At 36.8% G+C, this 21,072-nt stretch overlaps 1 protein-coding gene across 8 annotated transcripts in view; it reads right to left on the bottom strand.

The window, feature by feature from the left end:
• Positions 1-4,129: 4,129 nt before the first annotated feature.
• The window catches only part of PDE5A (phosphodiesterase 5A), a 108,783-nt gene continuing 91,840 nt past the window's right edge, over positions 4,130-21,072 (bottom strand). For 7 of the 8 annotated variants that reach the window (XM_087724445.1, XM_087724444.1, XM_014073447.2 and 4 more), the window contains 8 exons: positions 19,210-19,304; positions 15,502-15,589; positions 13,524-13,624; positions 13,303-13,380; positions 11,241-11,304; positions 10,642-10,716; positions 9,121-9,204; positions 4,130-8,810 (listed from right to left, as the gene is read on the bottom strand). In XM_087724445.1, the coding sequence (XP_087580571.1) occupies positions 8,673-8,810; positions 9,121-9,204; positions 10,642-10,716; positions 11,241-11,304; positions 13,303-13,380; positions 13,524-13,624; positions 15,502-15,589; positions 19,210-19,304 (723 nt within the window). In that variant the 3' untranslated portion in view covers positions 4,130-8,672. The remainder of the gene's footprint in view (positions 8,811-9,120; positions 9,205-10,641; positions 10,717-11,240; positions 11,305-13,302; positions 13,381-13,523; positions 13,625-15,501; positions 15,590-19,209; positions 19,305-21,072) is intronic. The other variant, XM_087724442.1, reaches the window with a different exon arrangement.

The raw sequence follows: 21,072 nt of genomic DNA, 5'->3' as shown, positions 1-21,072 counted from the left end.
GTCAGCAAACCATTCTATTTTCCAGGATGCTGCTCCTCCTCTGAGCCACATGCCTATTGAACATACTTCATTTATTTAGTTGCTTGAGGGGTTTTTCCGCCCTACCAGGGCTTTCTTTTGTGGTCTTGTGCTTCTACTAGCCTCATTTGGACTCTTTCACTCTTTCAAAGATCTTTCAAAGCATTGAGTTCATAATTAGCATGTAGAAGAAGAAGCTGTATAGTCATGTCTTCCAGGATCTGAACCCAGCACTGGCCTAACTGAAATTAGTGGAAGAGTTTAAAGAATTATTTCTGTTTCCATATCATTTAGAATCAATCCTACCTTTAGGCAGAAATTCTTCATTGAAACAGAATGAAGTCCACAGGAAAAGCGACACCGGGGGAAGCTTCTTAGTTGTTGTTCTGAACTAACAGTTCCCTTCTGTTGAAGGACAGAAGTCCATATGCATGCAACCTATCCAAGACCCTGCAAATTAATCCGCGAGTTCAAGTGTGATAAAAGAAAAAGTATGGTTTCATCCACAGTACTGAAGAATCACTAAATAGAGTTGAGCAATTAGTAGTACATTTATTGGTTTTATTATTATATGGAATTTTCTCTATGTAGTTGTATTTCAAACAGTGGTGGGTTCCTACGGGTTTGGACCGGTTTGGCCGAACCGGTAGTGGTTTGGCAGCCTGGGTTGCTGGAACTGGCAGTGATCCAGGCCTGCTACACCCCCAAATCGGTTCTCTGGCTGGCGCCATAGGCGCTGCTATCCTGTTTTTTAGTTTTGTGCATGCGCAGAACAATTTTTATTGTAATGTGCATACATGCACATCGCACATCAAGTGCGCATCAAGCGCATGCATGCGGCACGCCCAGTAGTCGCTGCTGGAACCCACCCCTGGTTTCAAATGATAGTACAGCTGTATTGTGCTGCTAATTTTAACAGATTCATTGGATATAACCATTCTAAGCTGGTATGAAATTGATAGGCATTTTCAATGTCAATATATTTAATAATTGCTGATATCTAAGACGTATTTTTTTTCATCCTTTCCAGAGTGAACTTTGAGAGACAGCTTCAAAATCATCACTAAGCAATGCTTGGCAATCTGCAGCTAATAATAAAGAAAACGTCAATGTTTGGATCAAGTTATTAAATGAATATTTGAGCTAGTCTATTAACTTTTATTGAAGTGTGATTTAGCCAATTAAAAATATGCCCTTATGAATGATTCAAAACCTGTTGCAGCTCTTTCAAAATTATGAATAAAACTAAAACTTTTAATACTTTTCTAGTTCTTTTAAAAAGAATGAAATATTTTTTTTTATTTAGGCAGGATGTAGGATTTCTTTTCTTATGTGAAAGAAATATATGGTGAATGTGATACATACAAGATCCACTATAAAAACATTGGCTAAAAAGGAAATTCAGTAATAGATTCCCCTTTTGAAAACCCACTAGAACTTCTCCAATTTTATTGTATGGTTGATCCTATTGCAGAACTTTTAAACATTTTGATCAAAAGACTAAGCATAGGGAGAATTTTGAAGCAGTGAAAAACCTCTATGCTTTAGATAACAAACATGGAAATTTCCAGAAATCTCTAATACTTCCAATTTTCTGAACATATTATTTTCTGAAGAGATTACATAAGCTATAATGCCATATTTACCCATTAGGAAAAAGTGGCTTGTTTTCTATAAAACCAGTCAATTGAGAAAATTTTATGTATTTGCTCAGTACGTTAGAAGTTGTTGAAAACAAAGTAATGGGCATTGGAATACCTTAGATTTTCATTAATATAAGACCTTCATATCCTGTTTTCTATAAAGCAGAATATATTAGATTGGTATTATTGGGTCACAGACATAACCTAAAATTCACTGAGCAAGCATTCTCTCTCATAATTAGTACGTTATATTACAGTTTATAGAAAATCTAAGAAGATATTAAGTTAATATGTAAAATTCTGTAGATTTGAAATGGAAATGGCCGATCTACCTATTAACCTATCAGACTCTCTACAAATGGTGGAAATTCCTGCTGTGTTTCACTTTGAATGTCCGGTTCTACAGGACCTCCCATCTTTCCTCCAACACAGTCCAGATTACATGCATGGACTGCTTACCTATTTTATTCTCAGAAAAACCTAGTGAAATAATTTATGCCGTTAGGCATTAGCCCAAGCTGCTCAGGGCTCTCAGAGAAACCTGGGACAAAAGGAAGTAATATGGTCATATTTTTCCAACATGGCTTCCTCCAGATGTGCTGAAATTGTAACTCCACAAGTCCGCATCCTCCTAACTAGGCACCAGAATGGAGAATGGTGCCCAGACCTAGCGCATTTGATTTTACCTCAATAGAATTTTTGGTAATGTTGACTTGCTAAATGAAGTGCATGCGCCTTGTATTTGTGTAGAATTTCCCACAAATTCTGCAGCAGAAATGGTTGTTTTAGGCCTCATAGGAAAATTATAGAAGCTGCTAGTTGTATACATTGCATTAGCAAAACCACCACCACCCTGTCCCTTCAAAATATATAACTGACAAGGAGTGATGCTGATTCATTCCTGACCTATGCTACTTGAGTTTAATTAGGTATTTCATTTGTCTTCATTTTCCCTCTCTTGAATGTGATAATGGCATAGCTAGGATAGGTCAAAATCAGAGGTGGTATTCAGCAGATTCTGACCAGTTCTGGAGAACCAGTAGCGGAAATTTTGAGTAGTTTAGAGAACCGGTAGATACCACCTCTGACTGCCTCTGCCCCCATCTATTCTCTGCCTCCCGAGCCCCAGCTGATTGAGAGTCAATAGGCAAAGTTAAATTTGCTTAATGAAAGCATGTTTTCTGACCTAGGCCTGAAAAAAGAGGTCTGCTTCATGATCTTTTATTTACGTTAAAGGGAATTCCTCTCCAGCAAAGTTCCGGCAAACAGTCTTTCCTGCGATTTCACAACTACAGACCTTTAAAGTTGCCAGGCCGATATCTTCCAAACGCCATGCTGTAGCATCAATTACTTGGCAAGAAGTCAGAAACAGATCTTCACCCTAATGAATTGAACTAATTGTCTCCTGCAAACTCCCTCCCCCTTTCATTCCTCTTTATTCCTTATGGGAGGGGCCATTCACCATCCACCTGTTCCTTTAGTCCCAAGTCGGTCCTTGTTCCTTAGCTGTTCCCTTCTCCTGGAACCTCTGTACATGCGCACATCAGGAACAGGCTCCAGCTATTCTTCTGCCCCACTGATATATAACTCCAAAGGTAGCTGATAACTGTCAGACGGTCCTGGCCCATCTCTCCTCTGAGATGCTGCCTCCGCAGAGCACTTATCAGAACCTTCCCCAGACTCCAGGACTGGCCCATGTTCCTCCCCAACCTCCTCAGTGTCTGAGTCTGCCACCAGCTCTGTTGGCTGCTGGCATGCCACAACAGCATGATTCACTGAACAGCCATGGTAATTTGCTTAACAATCATGGCAAAACAGTTTGTGAAATCAGACATGGCTCCATTAACAACTGCATTGTTTAGCAATGAAAGTTCCAGTCCCAATTGTGGTGGTAAATCAAGGATTACCGGTACTTATATGTATATTTTACCCTTCAGTAATTTCAACTTCTTTTGTTAGGGTTTTAAGTTGGGAAAGTGAAGCAATACTGAACAAAAGTAAATAACTAATAGAAAGTTAAGAGAAAATGATTTAATAGCATATTTAATTTTCTAGTTCTCTTAGCTACCTTAAATAAAAAAATATTTGTAACCAAAGTAAGTGAGAAATCTAAACTTTGATGTAACCAATAAAAATAGTGTGTTCAGAAATACACATACACACAAGCACATACACACTATATTTGTTCAAAGCAGAAAAAAGCAGAACCCTATTAGTACAGCAAGTGATGTATAAACAATTTCTATAAAAGAAATTAATATCAAAATCTTGAGTGTTCTTACTGCATTCTAAAGAAACATATGTTCTCTACAGTCATTATAATGCTAAACACATTTATATGAAAGGAGAGAACATTAGAGCAAAATTAGCAGTACTGCCTTTTCTATTTTCTTTGCCTTTAGCTCACGCTGGGTATTTGTCCATGGAAAATGTCACAGTGATTTAGCAAAATATGAAAAATCAGAAAAAAAGCGATATCATTTTATTTCTATCTCCTGCTATTCTTCCTATTCTACATATAAAAGACAACAAGTAGAAATTGAAGAAATGTATTGGAGGTTACAAGTTCATTGGCCTCTTTACATAATGCGTCTTACAGAACAATTCAGTAATGGCAGAGATAACATCCACATCCATCTCCAGTTTTTACAGAAAGACATAAAATATAATTTTCATCTGATTTGAATGAACAAGGCTCCATGACTTTGCCAAAATTTGGGTGAGTTTTATGTAAGTCAAAATATTGTATTGTCCAAAATTTATATCGAATATGCCTGATGATACTATATTTATTGTAAACTTGATAATGCTAGCTAAGTCATAACTCTTATTTTCAGGTTTGTTCTAGATATATGTTATTTTAATTGTATAGTATTATAAATGACTTAAATTTATGGAAAGGGAAGAAAAAATTAATACCTTAGATTCAGGTTTCTTTCCACTGCAATTTTTCAAGGGAGAAAAAAACACATTTTAATCACACATTAAGGTTATCAATGCTGAATAATCAGCTACTGAGAAGTCAAATTATGTATATGTATATCTGAAATGAACATCATTGTCCCCAAAATGTTGGTTTGAAATAAATGGATGGTCAATGTTTTGGAAAGTTAACATCCCAAAATACAATTATCTTAAATTGAAAACCTGATTGTTGTTTTTATGAGTTTTGCAAACTTCTACATATTCCACATTTCATTAATAAGCTTCACATAAATTGCACAAATCTAAAAATCCATGAATTGTTACCAATCACTGATCTAATTTTCCTTCAGTATTCAATAGAAATTAGTTTGGTTTTGAATCTAATCCTTTTAAAATGTATGCTTCAATTTATAAACATGTTACTATTTTCAAATATATTGTATATTGCACTGAAGTCTCCCACAGTACATATGATAGACTTCATAAAAAAGTGAAGATGACAAAGTAAAATAATTTGGTCTTTCTTTACAAATGAATAGAACTACTTTTCCATGAAAACAATTCTTCCTGGATCTTTAATAACTTTATCAAAACATTCATTACATTTATTATGTCATATAAATTAAGGAAGAGACATACCCTAATGCTTTATTTCAGTATGTCTATTTAAGTGGTATTCATTTCAGACAAAACATGGAGAATAGTTTGACTCCAGTTTCTCAAAAATGAATTCTGCAAGTTCTTTGTTTACATATAATCTGTCTTTCTTAATTTGATTTATACTTACCATACAAAACATTAGTAATGGGTTTTACTTTCAATCATGCAAATTAAAGCATAGTTAAGGAGATTCTACCACACCTAAGACCTATAGTTAAATAGTAGTGTGCTATCCATGTTAGTGATTGTAAGAATTTAAGCAATTTGTTGTGATTTTATATTAAATTTCCATTTGTTAGATTTACTAACCTCATATATTAACCTCATTAAATAACTACATATATTAATATATTAATTAATTAATAACCTCATACATTAATTAACCTCAATATTAATATATTGGTTTTAACTAATCAGTTAGCTTTCCCCTCTTAAATATGTAAGGATTTAAATCTGTACTGGTATTCCTAGAAGGGACACCACAAATTTCAGATCATTTACCCCTGAATAGGAAAGCTTTCCCTCAAATCAGTCTCATTAAAATTACCATGTCAAAGAGAAGCCTCCGTTGGTGTGAAATTATTCTACTCCGAAGAAATGTTTGTAGTATATCACTAATCTGAGAACAGCATGGGGGTAGCCTGCTTAGCTTCAGAACAGAGCAAGGGACCAGGGACTAATGAAACTACATTGATTTGTAAGAAATGATACAAATAAGGTTTTATCAAAAGGATCAATCAAATGATAGTTAACATTTTTATCAAATGTATGAAGCAGGAGTGAAAAATTTAGTGAATATATATTGTTCGGTGGTTAGGGAAGCAAAGTTGAGTGCTTTCATTTGATTAACTGGAGACTTTAAAATGTTGCAATCAATAAAGCTTGTAATAACTTCACCATTAGCCAACGCTACAAAAAAGCTAGTCTTGAGCTCCAGGACGGAAATCAGATTTCATAATGCTTTTTATTGCACACAATAAAAACATACTCATGCTAACTGACCTTATTTGTACCACCATCCCAAAGTTAATTCAGGTCCAGAATCTCGTAAATAAGCTTTTAGCATGAGAGCTAATAAGAGAACCTTTCCCAGAAGCCCCTAATAAATAAAGCTTCTGTTTCTTTAAGATGAGCTCCTTTTACTTCTCTAAAGATATAAGGATACAATAATCTTGAGAGAAACCAGATGGTAGTTTTTACCTCATTAATAAATTAAGCTGTTGCCCTAAATGTAAGCCTGATGGTAGTACTAAAACAAAAAAGTGCAAATGTTCCTATATTTACCAAAAAATTAAAAAATATGTGCGTTTTCTTTTTAACTTCTAGTAGTACTGCGGCAAAAAAACCATATATGAATAAATTATATGGACAAATAGTTCTGGCTATCCAAAGATTGTTTTATACATGATTAGGATTACTAGATTACCAGGCAAAGGAAGACACACTGGTCCTTCTTGGCATCCGCAACAAAAATTACAGTAAAAAAACAGACAAAAAACAGTTTAACAACCTTTTAAAGTTATGCTGGCACTGAAAAAAATGACTTATGACCAGTCCTTGTACTTATGACCATCACAACATCCCCATGGACAAATGATCAAAATGTGGGTGCTTGGCAGCTGGACATGTATTTATGAAGGTTGCAGCATCTCAAAGTCACATAATCATCATTTTCAACTTTCCCAGTGGGCTTCTGACCATCAAAGTCAATGGGGGAACCTAAATTCACTTCATAACTCCATGATTCATTCAGGAACTGTGGCAAAGAAGACTGCAAAATTGGGCTTGATTCATTTAACCATCACATTGCTTCAGTGACAAAAACTGAACATCCCAATTGTGGTTGTAAATTGAAGACTACTGTAAATGATTAGAGTCTTGTTAGTTTGAGGCAGTAGCATACAGTTGAGAGAAGGTACTAATCCACGTCACAGAGCTGACCTTGTTCCCTTGCATTTAGCATTTATTAGGGAAATGCTGCACCATTGAGAAAAGCTGCTCAGGAAGAAACAGCTTGTTACATACTCAAAAAACTGGACAATACTTGATTTTAAAGCTATGTCAGCCAGCCAGAGGACATGAGGACAAAAAGGACATGTCCTCTTTTTGTCTGTCCGCTGGTAGCCTGGACATTGTTTTTCTTGACTTGATTTGTTTCATCTAGGCTAGGGGTGTCAAACTCGATTTAATTGAGGACTGCATCAGTATTGTGTTTGACTATATGTGTATGTGTGAATGTGGCCAGGGTGGATGTGGCCAGCTCCATGTCACTCATGTTGGGAGAGCCTGTGGTGGACTGAGCACTTTGACAGCGAAAAAGGGTCCCCGAGCTCCATTTTTGGGCTCCTGTAACCCTCTGCCAGTGAAAACAGGTGAGCTCTGTTTTCTGCTGAGATGGCCTCCTGCAATCCTCTGCAGCATGTTCTGTTTTCGCTGATAGAGGCCAGTCCTTCGCTGTTTCCACGGCGTCCCCACGGGCCAGATCTAAGCACCCTATGGACCAGATCCGGCAAGCCTTGAGCTTGACACCCCTGATGTAGGCCATTCCCTGTTGTTGCATTCTTTAACTTTCTTTAAAGCTACTTTTGACAGAGTTCCTTGACTGCTACTGGCAATTCCATACTGTTTACAAGCTCTGTGATCGTGCTTTATTAAATTAGTCTTATGAAATTCTAGAGCATTCTTGTAGTTTTAAATAGTTCCATTTTAATTAAAATTTCTTAAACATTTCATTGCTATTAAGGAACTCTGGGCAATTTCATTTGCAGATTTTTCTCAGCTGCTGCAACATAATGAGTAAAATTCAAGCATTCCCATGACAGGAAAAGTCACAGATGCAGCATATTCCCTTGAGACTTGTACTTTAGCCTTTGAGCTCAACATGCCTCACCCTGAAAAAAACAGATTTCTTAGAACAAGCAATATTAATTAGTTCCTCCCCCACGCAAAGCAAATGCTACCCAGCTTGCTTTTCTGGTAACTTCTAGCTTTCAAATGCAACACTACTTTTTCATTATTTACATAGAAGAGGCACTATAAAAAAAAACAGAAAAGTGACACATATAGTAATCTTTAAAGTACTGGCCATTGACCAAAACTAAATAACTATATACAACTCAGTACCAAGAACTTTCTGAAGCAGTCCTAAAAATTGTCCACTTACATACCACTATCTAACTGAGCAGGCTATCTGCTAGTTGCAGTTCAATTGGAAATATACAATTATGATACATCAGGCTACATAAAAATAATTCATATTGTGTTCTTGAGTGCTGTGCAAAAATATATGTTTCTTGTTATTTAAAATACAGCAGTGGCAAATTATGCACCTATTTCACACAGTGTCTAGTAAAACATTAGTTATCTCCAAATTATTATATATAAATATCTTCTTTGTAGACAAATATGTCATATTGAACGCTTATTTCAGTTCCGTTTGGGCTGATTGCTTTCTCCAATGATCAAGTTATTTTCCTGCTCTTCAGCTAAAGCTTGCCATTTCTGCCGGTTCTTCCTGCAGCCCTCAAGCAAAGGGTAACAGGCTTCTGATATGTAGGTTAAGGCCTGCAAAAACAGAAACTTGAATTAAATTAATGGAAAGAGAATAGAGTCTTACAAGATAGCCTCTGTCTCTCAGTGCTTGTAAGGAATAAATTGGGCCCTGAAACCAGTGTTGTCTGGCTGTATACTTTGAAATAAACTAAACTTCTTTGAAATATGCTTTTAAGGTTTTGAAGCCTTCATTTCAACAGGTCATTCCTGTCATCTGCTTACACCTAAATCCTTTTGCACAGAAAATACAGTTTTTAATTCAATACTTGCAGATAATCCTGATACAAATGATTATGTCCTTTGATACTTTCATAGAGAATACCTCATAAAGCTGTAAGCAGATAGCATCAATGAATCCAACTTGCATGCTGGGAATTTTGTTTTTCTTTTCTCTGTTCATTAAATCCTGGAAGTGGGGGGGAATACAAATATTGGAGCAAGGTTAGTTCAAGAGCATTCAAATATGTCCATGTCCATCACCTTGTTCATTTCAGTCAGGAGAAGTTGGTCTGCATTCAAATCCCAGTTTAGTCTCAGTAACCTATATAGTCATTGATAAGCCAGTTTTGTTGACCCCTAATTTCTTTAATTGCGAAGTAGGAATTGTATTGAGGAGGTACAATCCATTAATGTTAACATAATATTGTTAATGGAGTCTCTAAATGAACTAGGTCAAAATCCCATGGAAAAAAAATCAATGTAAATGGAAACATGCACTTAAATGTGACTTCATCATGCCTTTGGTCTCAACAGATCATTTTTCATATGGCTTAAAAGTTAATGCTGACTGGTTTATAATAAAAAAAAACAGACACACATGTATTTTCAAGTTGTGGAGCATATATTCAGATCATCCAAATATATATATATATGTATGTGTATGTGTATGTGTATGTGTATGTATGTATGTATGTGTGTGTGTGTATATATATATATATATATATATATATATATATATATATATATATATATATATATATATATATATATATATATATATATATCCCTTTTATAGAAAATACATTTCAAATCAACGCTCTGTCTCAGCGTATTCTCATTATAATAACTCAATAATTCTGGTGACTTTCTTTAATGTCAGGAAAGAGCATATAGAGCATATTCTTTGGAAAGCATAAATCTTGAAAATGCTAGCTAAGTCATAACTCTTATTTTCAAGTTCGTTCTACGTACATGCTACCTAATTTTACAATTGCAGTATGAAATGGCTAGTTACATCCTACAGAAAATACAGCACAAATTCAATATCAGAGATTCAGGTTTTCTTTTCACGGCAATTTTTCAAGGGAGATGGAACATACTGTATATTTAATTACAGGCTCTCAGTGCTAAATAATCAACCACTGAGAAATCAAATGAAGTTTATGTATATCTCAAATGAACATCATTGACCCCCATAAATGCTAGTTTGAAACATGATGGTGATCACTGTTTGGCACATACACACAAAAAGTTGAAATCTTGCGGTTTTGTTGTTAAGGTTGTTTAGAAACTTTTAGACATTTCAGGTTTCAGTAATAAGCTGATCGTGTTGCAATAAAGGAAAAGGAGGGGTCCTTAATGCTCTCTGAGCTTGGTTGTTTCCTTGCAGATGTTTAATTACCCAATGATAACATCATCAATGATCTTTTCAACCCCTCAGTTCAACCCTTCATTTTAACCCTTCATTTCAAACCTGAGCTTCAAATATTGTCCTTTATTGGTAAAGGACAAGAATTCTAACTACATTTGATAAAAATATTTGATTCTGAATGAAATAATAAAAATGCTGCGTAAAATAAATTTCTAGAACAAAACAATCTTAAAATGTTGTGCTTCTACTTACTGTTGGTTCAATGTTAAGTTCTTTTCTTTCTTTATCTCCTTGGTCAAAGAATTCTGCAGCTACAAGTTCAGCAATCTGCATGAAGGAAAATTTATATCCGCTGTCTTTTTCAGTAAATGTAAGCAATAGATGATGATCTTTCTATCTAGTATAGCATAGTAGTTAAGATATTGGTGTTAGAACTACATTCATGTCTCCATATGATTATGGAGCTTCCTGAATCTTACTAGCCACTTTCTCTGAACTCCAATGGCACACTAGGGTTTTCTGGTTTAAAATTAAGGGGCAAACTTAATAAGTCACCTATAACTCTAAAACAAATGGGCATATTATAAATAAAAAGAGAGAGGAGGGAAAGGGGGAGGAGAGAAAAAAAGAGAAAGAGAGAAATTATGCAATATTTTTAATGCTGCCTTTCTAAGAATTTTTACCCTGATTTTAATGCGTCACATTTCATTGCAATGTCAGTTTGTACAATAATTTGCTAGGCAGCAATTAATATCTCTGCCAAATGCACAGTGGGTTCAGATGGGAGAAATAGCAGGAACAGTATGTTCAGGGAAATAAGGAATCTGATCAGGCTTTTGGTAGATACTTACCCGCTGCTGAACTGGCCATGGTTTTGTTATTGCCGATAAGTCACATGCAGTCATCAGCATTGCCCTATAAAAACCACAAAGCCATGCTTTTACAGTATATATTTTGAAAAGCATTTCCACTTCTGTAGAAAAATAAGGATATTTGTGATACCCTAAATTTCATTGAAAAAATAAAACAAAACTTTGGAAACATACACGCTTATGACTTGAATGGCTGCAAATGATAATATGTATTATGGTGGGACTTATAATATTAAAAGGAGGGCATACTGTATATACTCGAGTATAAGCCTAGTTTTTCAGCCCACTTTTTGGGCTGAAAAAAGCCGCCTCGGCTTATACTCGAGTCAGTGAAAAATTTGCCCGAAATGGAGGAGAAAAAGGGGCGGGGCCATGCCGCTGGGTGACACTCGTGAATGGCCCAGTGCCCCTGTGAGTTTCCCCTCCCTCTGTGTCAGTTTGCCGCGCAGCGCGCACTGCACCATCCCCCCTCCTCACGTTCTAATGTAATGCAGGGCTGTCTTACGATTCCCCTTCCTCCCCCTCCTGCCGCTCTGCAACGATGTCCCACCTCCTCCTTGTTATGGCAAGCAGCCACATAGCGATGTCCCACCTCCTCTGGTACAGTGATCCAATGATAGGAATCACTGTGCCGTGTGTCATAGGAGGCGGGACATCGCTCCCGTGGCTGCACGGGACATCATCATCACAGCGGGACATCAGCATCATGAGGTGAGTGAAGTATTTCATTGAATACACCGCTAGTTTACTGTTTTTCTTTGAAATAAATATTCAAAAACATTATTGGTATCTATTTTTATTTTTGAAATTTACCGGTAGCTGCTGCATTTCCCACCCTAGGCTTATACTCGAGTCAATAACTTTTCCAGTTTTTTGTGGTAAAATTAGGTGCCTCGGCTTATATTCGGGTCGGCCTATACTCGAGTATATACGGTAGTTCTTTTTCAAAGTCCTATTTCATTTTTCCTACAATGTATTTTCTTTCTCTCTCACTATCATAGATTGCTGTGTTAAGTGGCCATCCCTAGTTCATATTTGAAGAGCATAGTGAGTGATTCTCCACCTTAGGCTTCAACTCCCAGATTTCCCCAGCCAGCATGCAGCGAGAGGTGACTGGATTCATAGGGGACTTGTTCTTAGGAACATAGCTGGAAACTTTCTCCATAACATAGTCCATGCTTAAAGCATTCATGAATGTTCTACATCTAGCCCAGACCATTACAGTCCCCGATTTACATAATTATATGTCACTGTAGATCACACATTTCTTTGCTTATCTGTCTCATATAATTCATGAAAAGCAAAATTCTTTCCCTTTTGATGACTTATACAATTAAGAATAACTGCTGCTACCAATGCTGGGCTGCTATAAAACTTTGTCCCATTAAAAAAGAAAAAAACTTGAGGAAACACTCAGGTTCAGTGTTCTATACAATTTACAGACTTAGCCTGTGGCCAGATCTTTATCCTCAATGGCTATTTGTGACAGCTCAGTCATTCATTTATCACCAGTATTAACAAGCAAGATAATATGTTGCAAAAGCTCCTGGTATGTTGATCGGTCAGTACTAACTGAGAAGGTCACAGCTCCCATCAGGCCACACATATAAGAGCATAGAAACCATCCCCGGTTTTTATATACAGTGTACTGTAAAGCAAAAATCTCCTATATCCATAATGAATCTTTGATTCTTGCTGAAGGACTAACTTCCTGTTATAAATGTAAACTAACTACTCTGATGCAAAGCAAAAAATTTTTTTTTCTGAAAGCTAAGAAAACCAATTTTAACAGATTAGTGCTTTTAAACAATAGACTTTCACTCAAAGAACAATATGGTGTTTTGTCAAATCATGTTGGGAAATAATCTTGTTTAGCAAATAATATGAAACCTTACCAAATAATTAGAAGCAAATAATTCACCCATATTCATGTAATTTTTATTCTGTCCAGCCCAATCACCCAATGAAAGCAAGCCAATCATTGCTGACTAAAGGAAAAAAAATCAAACTAGACGACAATAATGTTCTTTAAAAAACTTACAAAAATAATTCCTTTTGATAAAGGTCTTGTAGGTTAAACTGATTATTCCGCAGGAGGTCAAAAAACTCTCCTCTTCTTCTGAAAAGCATACAAAATTTAAATAAAAATTATTAAATGCCTGAAAAGGAAAATTAGTACAATTTTACATTCTTAAAAAAGAGAGGAAAAAAACTACATATCCAACCAGAAAGTCTAATTGTAATACCATAACTGCAACTTACTTTATGTATAGTGCTAAATCTGTGGCAAGAATAGCTTGCTTGATGATTTTCAATGTTGCCTTGTATTCTTCAACAGAAAGACCACTGAGAATCTGATTGCCCTTGGTCCAAAAGAAAACAATGGAACATTTACGACAAGAATGCATTGACTATAAGGATACAGTAACTTTAACAGAATCTTGTTAAATTCTACATACTACATTATTTTCTTCTACACTGAAAGCAAAAATATTGAATTTTTTAAAACCCAGTTATTAAAATTGAGAAAGAAGAAAACATAACTAGGTAAAGACCCTAAGAAAATATTTTTTTTAATTTTTTTTGAACTATTCAGCTGAAAAAATGTAAGCAGCTACTACTGAGTTTTCCTCACCAATCCCTAAAAAAAGCTTTTTTTAATCTATATTTTTGTGCACACTGCTGACACTGACACATGCAGTATCAACAATAACACACACACACTGTTGTAAATTTTCTGAGAAAAAAAGATGAAATTATTCCAGCTACCACTTTCTTCTGCCAAAAATAGAAGTGGAGAAGATGAAACAGAACTTTATGTACACCTATACCTCAGTGGTGGGTTTCAAATTTTTTTAGAACCTCTTCTGTAGGTATGACCTGCTTTGTGGGAGTGGCTTGCCAACCATGTGACTGGGTGGGAGTGGCTTGTTGGCCATGTGACCGGGTGGGAGTGGCTTGGCAGTAATGTGACTGGGTGGCCGTGGCCAACTTGTAAAATGTGGAGAAACTCACTTAATACTGCTCTTTCTTATCAACCAAAATGTTGGCTCAGAAACTCTGGCATTTGAAGCATGCAAGTCTTAAAGCTGTCAAGTTACAAGACCCTTGCACCCCTAACCATTTAGAAAAAAAATCCCAGGGGTATTCAAACTTGACAGCTTTAAGACTTGTGGACTTCAACTCCCAGAATTCCTCCTCCAGTCATGTTGACTCAGGAATTCTGGCATTGAAGTGTGCAAGTCTTAAAGCTGTCAAGTTACAAGACCCTTGCACCCCTAACCTTTAGAAAAAAAACCCCAGGGATGTTCAAACTTGATAGCTTTAAGACTTTAAGGTATAGATAGGACTCTTCGAGGCAGGCGGGGCAATTGGTGAGCCAGCCAATCAGTGAACGGCAGGTGGGGCAAGTATGGTGCGGTCAGGCGGGGGGAGGGAGCTGGAACCAGTTCTAAACGGCACAGTAGATTTGTGGATCCTCTTCTATAGAAGAGGTTAGAACTGGCAGGAACCCACCCCTGTTATTAAATATTCATATTTCATTGCCCTACCTTATTCCTGTACAGAAGTTAGCAGAGAAAATGCACAGTTCAATTACAAGGAATAGAATTTGGCTGACATTAATTGTCTCTTTGTGCTCTACCAAATCTTTATGCTGTTCCAAATTCCTGCAGAACCTGGCACAGCTTCACGAACAAAGATGCATTATTTAAATATGTTCTGCTGATATAATTTCACTGTCATTTTGCAATGTGTGTAACCTTTTAGCTTATGTATAAACATCTTTTTCCAGATATCTGTCTTTAAGCTTGTAAGTGAAATTAAGAGAATTTTCAACTGATAAAAACATGGAAACAAAAGTAACAGAAGGAATAAGAGTTTAATACTGAGCTGAAAGTATTTTTTAACTTCTTGTTTGGTCATTATCAAAGTTCACTAGAGAGAATAAAAAAATGATGCACAAGTCTTGCCTTTAGCTCACTGCTTCCACAAGGTTGGAAATCTTGCTAATACCAAGAGTGCTTAAGGTTCCTTAGAAAGATTAAGCAGAATTCTTAAGCATTTTTTTCTTTTTTCATTAGGGTCAAGTTAGTGTGTGTTATCAAAATATTAACAAGCTTATCAGGCAGCATTGGAAAAGCTCAGTAGCACAGCTTAGAATAGGATTGGAAGATACTACTGGAAATTGTTCAAAGACTAAATTGGACATGCTTTTCTTGTAAACACAACTACCATTTACCGGTGTGTTTAGGATCATCAGGCACTGATCAAAATGATGATGTTCCATTATTGAGTGGCAATAAAGCTGTGCAAGAGGGTGCTCGCTTCTGGAAAAAAAAACAGGCCACATAGAATTATCAAAAGGAATTAACTACAGATGCACAATAGCTTTACAAAGCTAAGGATATAGAAAATAACATCGCCACCACTACCATTTATAATAATTATGGAATGTGGCTGAAAGAAAACAAAATCTTATTCATCCTGAGATACATACACATGTAAAATGACAATTCTGTAACTAAACAGATGACTAGGAAAATGAAGTCTAAAATATACTTTTTAGAATACAGAATCCTTCAAGATTCAGTCTCCAATTAATTTGAACATCACAGTGAGAGAAGAGAGGGGAAAGGAAATGAAGGGTGATTGTGTGTTGCACAAATGAAAAGTATCCAAGTATAAAAAGTTGGACAAGTAATAAGATATGCTACGATATTACTTTTCCCTTATTTGACCTGGCTGAGAAGAAAAAAACCATCCTGTATTCTACATTGCCTAACAAGGCTGATAAAATCCCCATATATATGAACAGAAAGGGGAATACATAGGATAAGTCTGCATAAATAATGCTCTAGAATAGCTTCATATTCATAACTGTTCTGACCCCCCTCGTCCTACACCAAAGCACGCCTAGACAAAGATACTTCAAGGATTTATTAACACACAGACAAGACCTTGCCAGCAATCCAGCACAGACCAGGCCTTTGCAGCAATCCAGCACAGTCCAGACCTTGGCAGCAATCCAGCACAGACTAACCTTGGCAGCAATCCAGCCTGCCAAGCTAGCCACGAGAGTTCTCCAGCTCTAGTAAATATGTTGACTCCTGCAACGAGCGTGTGCACAATCATTCCTTGAGAGAAGCCTAATTACCACCAGCTGAGTGCAATTATCTCCTGTAACTGCGTAACTGTTCCTTACGCCTATTAGCTCTCCGTTGCCGGGCATCCAGGACCAACTCCCTTGTCTCCTCCCCACTGCTCCAATACATGACATCAGGATCACACTCCCTTGTCTCCTCCCCACTGGTCCAAGGCTCAGGCCTCCTGGTGGCCAACCAGCCTCTCTGAGCCCTGCTCGGAGTCAGAACCCTGTCCAGGGTCCTCCACATCCTCCAAAGCCGACTCATAGGGCCCCTCGCTGTCGGAGTCTGGTGACAGCTCCAACGGCTCCTGCTGGGCCACAACACATAACTATGTTTTTATTATTAGAAAAGGTCCATGATATAAAGATGTTCATAGTTCTTATCCATCAGGGGTTTTTTTGCAATCCTATCAGGGATTTTTGACAGATCTCTGTAGTTTATTAACTCCTTGGCAAGAAGTACATTGAGATATGATCCAATAAATCTGTCTACAATGCTCTCTGAATGCATTAAGACAACAACTCTCATGAATTTCTATTGCTGATAGATGAAATTCTGGGAGATATCCCGATACATCTGGAGGAAGTCAAACAGAAAGGACTATGGCAAACTCATTCTTATCTACTCGATTTTCTTAGAAATGGGATTGGGAGAAGAGGAGAACCTTATATCTACAAATACATAGATATTTCAAATAAAAATCCATTCCAGATTTCTTTATTATAAAGTTTTATTGTAAGTTAGCACTCTACTTTGCTTTCACTTTTTTATAAAAAAATATTTCTAAGAAAATAATTTTGAGGCAAGTAACCTCAGTTTTCTGGTTCCCATAAAGACACTGATCTTTATTTTGATTTATTTGTACTAATCTGGGGCCTTTAAAAATATCCCTGGAAACATTTTTACAACATATTCATTATGTTTTTTAAAAATAAAATGCTATAAAAAGATAATATGTCTTGCAAACTTCCAAACATTTTCCTAAATAGAAAGCTTTCCTAACCTTGAAAGATACCCATGAAAGAGGAACAGAGACAGAGAAATAGGATGAAACTTTTTCCCTCATACAGTGATTAGTGTTCTTTCTATCATTATTGTTGTGGCCCAACAGCGGCCGGCTGAGCTGTTAGTGGAATCTGACAGCGATGAACACTATGGGATTGCCCTGGAGGCTGAGGAAGACTCCGGGGAGTGTTTGGAGTCACAGCAAGAACTGGAGAGGCCTGTTGGCCATCAGGTGGCATCTGAGTCAGGGAGCAGTGAGGAAGAACAGAGGGAGGCTGTCCCGGAGATATGTATGCATTGGGCTGCGAGGAGGAGGGAGCAGCTTTGGAAAAAGGGTCACAGAAGGAAATAGGAACAGGTGGCTACTGTTTGGCCCCTCCCGGAGAGCTTATAGGTGGGGCGACAGGAGGGGAATTTTTCAGGAAACAACAATTTACTGATCCAGCCGTAGAGAAAGATTGGTAGAATTTCGTGAGTTCAAGCCTTGTTTCATAGAGATAGCTTTCTGGGCTCCCAGCCAAGGGATTGCTTATCTCCCTCCTTAGTTGGGGCAGACAGCCAAGTCTGCCTCCATATATATTGTAGAGGCTTGGGACAGAACAATAATACTTCATTTTTACAGAAAATTCTAAAAGGCATACTATTAATATTGGCCATTATGTATGTATGTGCATAGGAAGGGGGAGGGAGAGAACATATTGTTATAATAATCCATAAGATAAAGGTAAAGGTTCCCCTCACACATATGTGCTAGTCCTCAATGACTAGTTTCAGAGCCAAAGAGCCAACGCTGTCTGAAGACATCTACGTGGTCATGACTAAACGCCGAAGGTGCACAGAAAGCGGTTACCTTCCCACCAAGGGTGGTTCCTATTTTTCTACTTGCATTTTTACATGCTTTCCAACTGCTAGGTTGGCAGAAGCTGGGACAAGTAACGGGAGCTCACTCCGTTACGCAGCACTAGGGATTCAAACCATCAACCTTTCTGATCGACAAGCTTAGTGTCTTAGCCACTGAGCCACCGTGTCCCTTAATAATAATCTATAAAGGTATAATATTTTAGAAGATATTATTTTATGACCAAAACAAAAGCAATTGTCACTGAACTTTACTAATAGTTACCCGCCCTATCCCATCTGAGACCAATTGCCACCAATTGACTGTGGAAAAAGATGAAGGGAGTCAAAAGACCTCCTGAAGCCCATAGGCTGGTTTCTTTCCTTTCTCTTGCCTCAGATTCAATATAACCAATTGTCCCATTGGAAGGATTCCTGAAGGGAGGAATTGTACTGGAAACCACTGAGAAGTCTACTTAGTTTGATTCTTCTTTCCCTTTGTGCCACCAAGATATTGCTATCAAATGGCTTGTGGAAAAAATACCAAGATTTGTTGTTATGTATATTTTTTGTATTTTTATTTGTTTTTAAAAAGTAAAGAACAACCCACACATCCAAAACATAAAACCTCCAAAAACTCTTGTTCCAACTATAGGAACCCCTAATGCTTTACATGATCTATCATCACATCTACTTTGCATAATTCTTCTGCTATAGCCCAAAATAATTGCAGTTCTCATAACCCAAAACCTGGCTCTTGGACACCAAAACTTTTCCTGCTTTTGGTTTAAAGCAACCTTGACAAATACATACTCAGAATTCCTGAACACTCTGAGAGAAGGTTCCACAATCTCTCTAGCTAAAACTTTTGTAAATATTATGGCTGAAATGTTAATTCAAAATGAAAAATAGAAACATCAACCTGCAATATTCTTTCCTTTTACCTGCCATTTACTCACCTCTGTATGTAAGAATTATTCACCCCCCTGTGATCTAAATCATGGCTCAGAGCTGCAATCAGCAAAGAAAGTACCTCAACATCAGTAAGTTGGTTCTGTACAACATGAAGGAGAGATAAATTACTATATTTGCAAAAATACTTGACATGGTATTTTTTTCTTTCTTTCTTCCTTTGGCTGTTTCATATCTATACATTTTGACACTCGCTCCTAAACTGAAAATAAATAAGATATATATATATATATATGGCTAGCTATTTTGGTTGAGTAAAATTAATCTTAAATGTGCATTACAAATAACACAGAATTCTGAATAGATATATTTGGCCCCTAAATAATAATTATCCAATTTTGTATGGTATAAAATTTTGTTATTTGCTACAAATCCAACCAATAATTTTTAAAATAAACTATGCAAAGCAATAGTTTGTCATACCATGTTCATTTTCTACTCTTAATTATGCAAACCTAGGCCCAAAGTCACCTGGGCCAAATTTGCAGTACAGCAAAATCCAAACAGCATAGTTTCCAGAATTTGACTAATAGAGAACTTTGATTTGCTTTAGGATCTCTTAATGTGTACTTGTTCCACAGGTTTCTAATTCCATGAAGAGTTGAGTTATATTCTCTGCATGAGGATTTCTACTTGTTTGCTTAATCACAAGCTGAACAGCATTCCACATGCAATGTAAATATCTAATATTTTTAGAATAAAGCAAGAGATATCATAGTAACCATCTGGAACCTAAAGACAAATTTACACATTTTAAACAGGCAATCTAAAGCCTTCAGGGTAACATGAACTGGCAGCATGGAGTTTCATGGCAACTATTGAAAAACTGCAGCATAGCTACCTCCCATTTTGAGGCAATTTTTGTAAGTCCTAAGTATGTTTACATTGATGAAAATAAATAAAGGAAAACTAATTTCAACTCTACAAAACCTTTGAACTGTAGTGCTGGAGGAAATGACTGAGAGTTGCTTGGACAGCGAGAAGAACAAATCACACAGTATTAGATACAGTAAAACCAGGCTGCTTTTTGAAAGCACTGATAATCTAAACCAGTGGTTTTCAACCTGTGGGGTGGGACCCCTTTGGGGGTCGAATGACCCTTTCACAGGTGTCGCCTAAGACCATTGGAAAACACATATTTTCAATAGTCTTAGGAACCGAGACACCAGTTTTATGGTTGGAGGTCACCACAACATGAGGAACTGTATTAAAGGGTTGCGGCATTGGGAAGGTTGAGAACCACTGATCTAAACTATTTTGGAAAAATAATATAAAGGCAAGAGAAGGCCTTGATGTTTTCAAAAAGCAAGGCCAACTGACAAAGAATTATAGAAGACATTGTGGCTGGGTAATTCACTGGTGTCTCAATCATGAGTTTATAGGAATCAAAGAAACCATAAAATAGAAACAATAAGCTTCTCACTCCTCAAAAATTCAGGGGGGGAAAGAGTCTGGGTTTTGCTTAGATGGATGACCCTAGATTGACCATCTTAGAAGTTTTAGAACCTGGTTACCAAAAAGTTGTCAACATGTGACTTAGAGAGTGGTGTCTCCTAACAGGCAGATCAATGACTTTGTAATGGCATATTTGTAGTTAAAGTAGAAGGGCTGCAAAAAACCCTAGTCAGAGATATCACTATCAGTGCTTATAGGAATAGATTGAGTGATTAAATGACAACTGGATTAATGTTGATCACATATGCAGATTTTCTCCAGAATGACCTGGCCCTAATTATGTTCTTCAGGCTTTCCAATGGTGCAGCCATCAGGAATGTATTTGAGTCCATTCTTTGTGCTGCTGGTCATTCTCTTTGTCTCTTTCCTTTGGCCTTTCCCAGCATTCTCTAGAG

Source organism: Thamnophis sirtalis, unplaced genomic scaffold, assembly GCF_051295495.1.
Source record: "Thamnophis sirtalis isolate CommonGarterSnake01/CBP01778 unplaced genomic scaffold, rThaSir2_p1.2 scaffold_10, whole genome shotgun sequence".
In the NCBI taxonomy this organism is placed as follows: Eukaryota; Metazoa; Chordata; class Lepidosauria; order Squamata; family Natricidae; genus Thamnophis; species Thamnophis sirtalis.
This window is presented reverse-complemented; position numbering and strand designations above follow the sequence as displayed.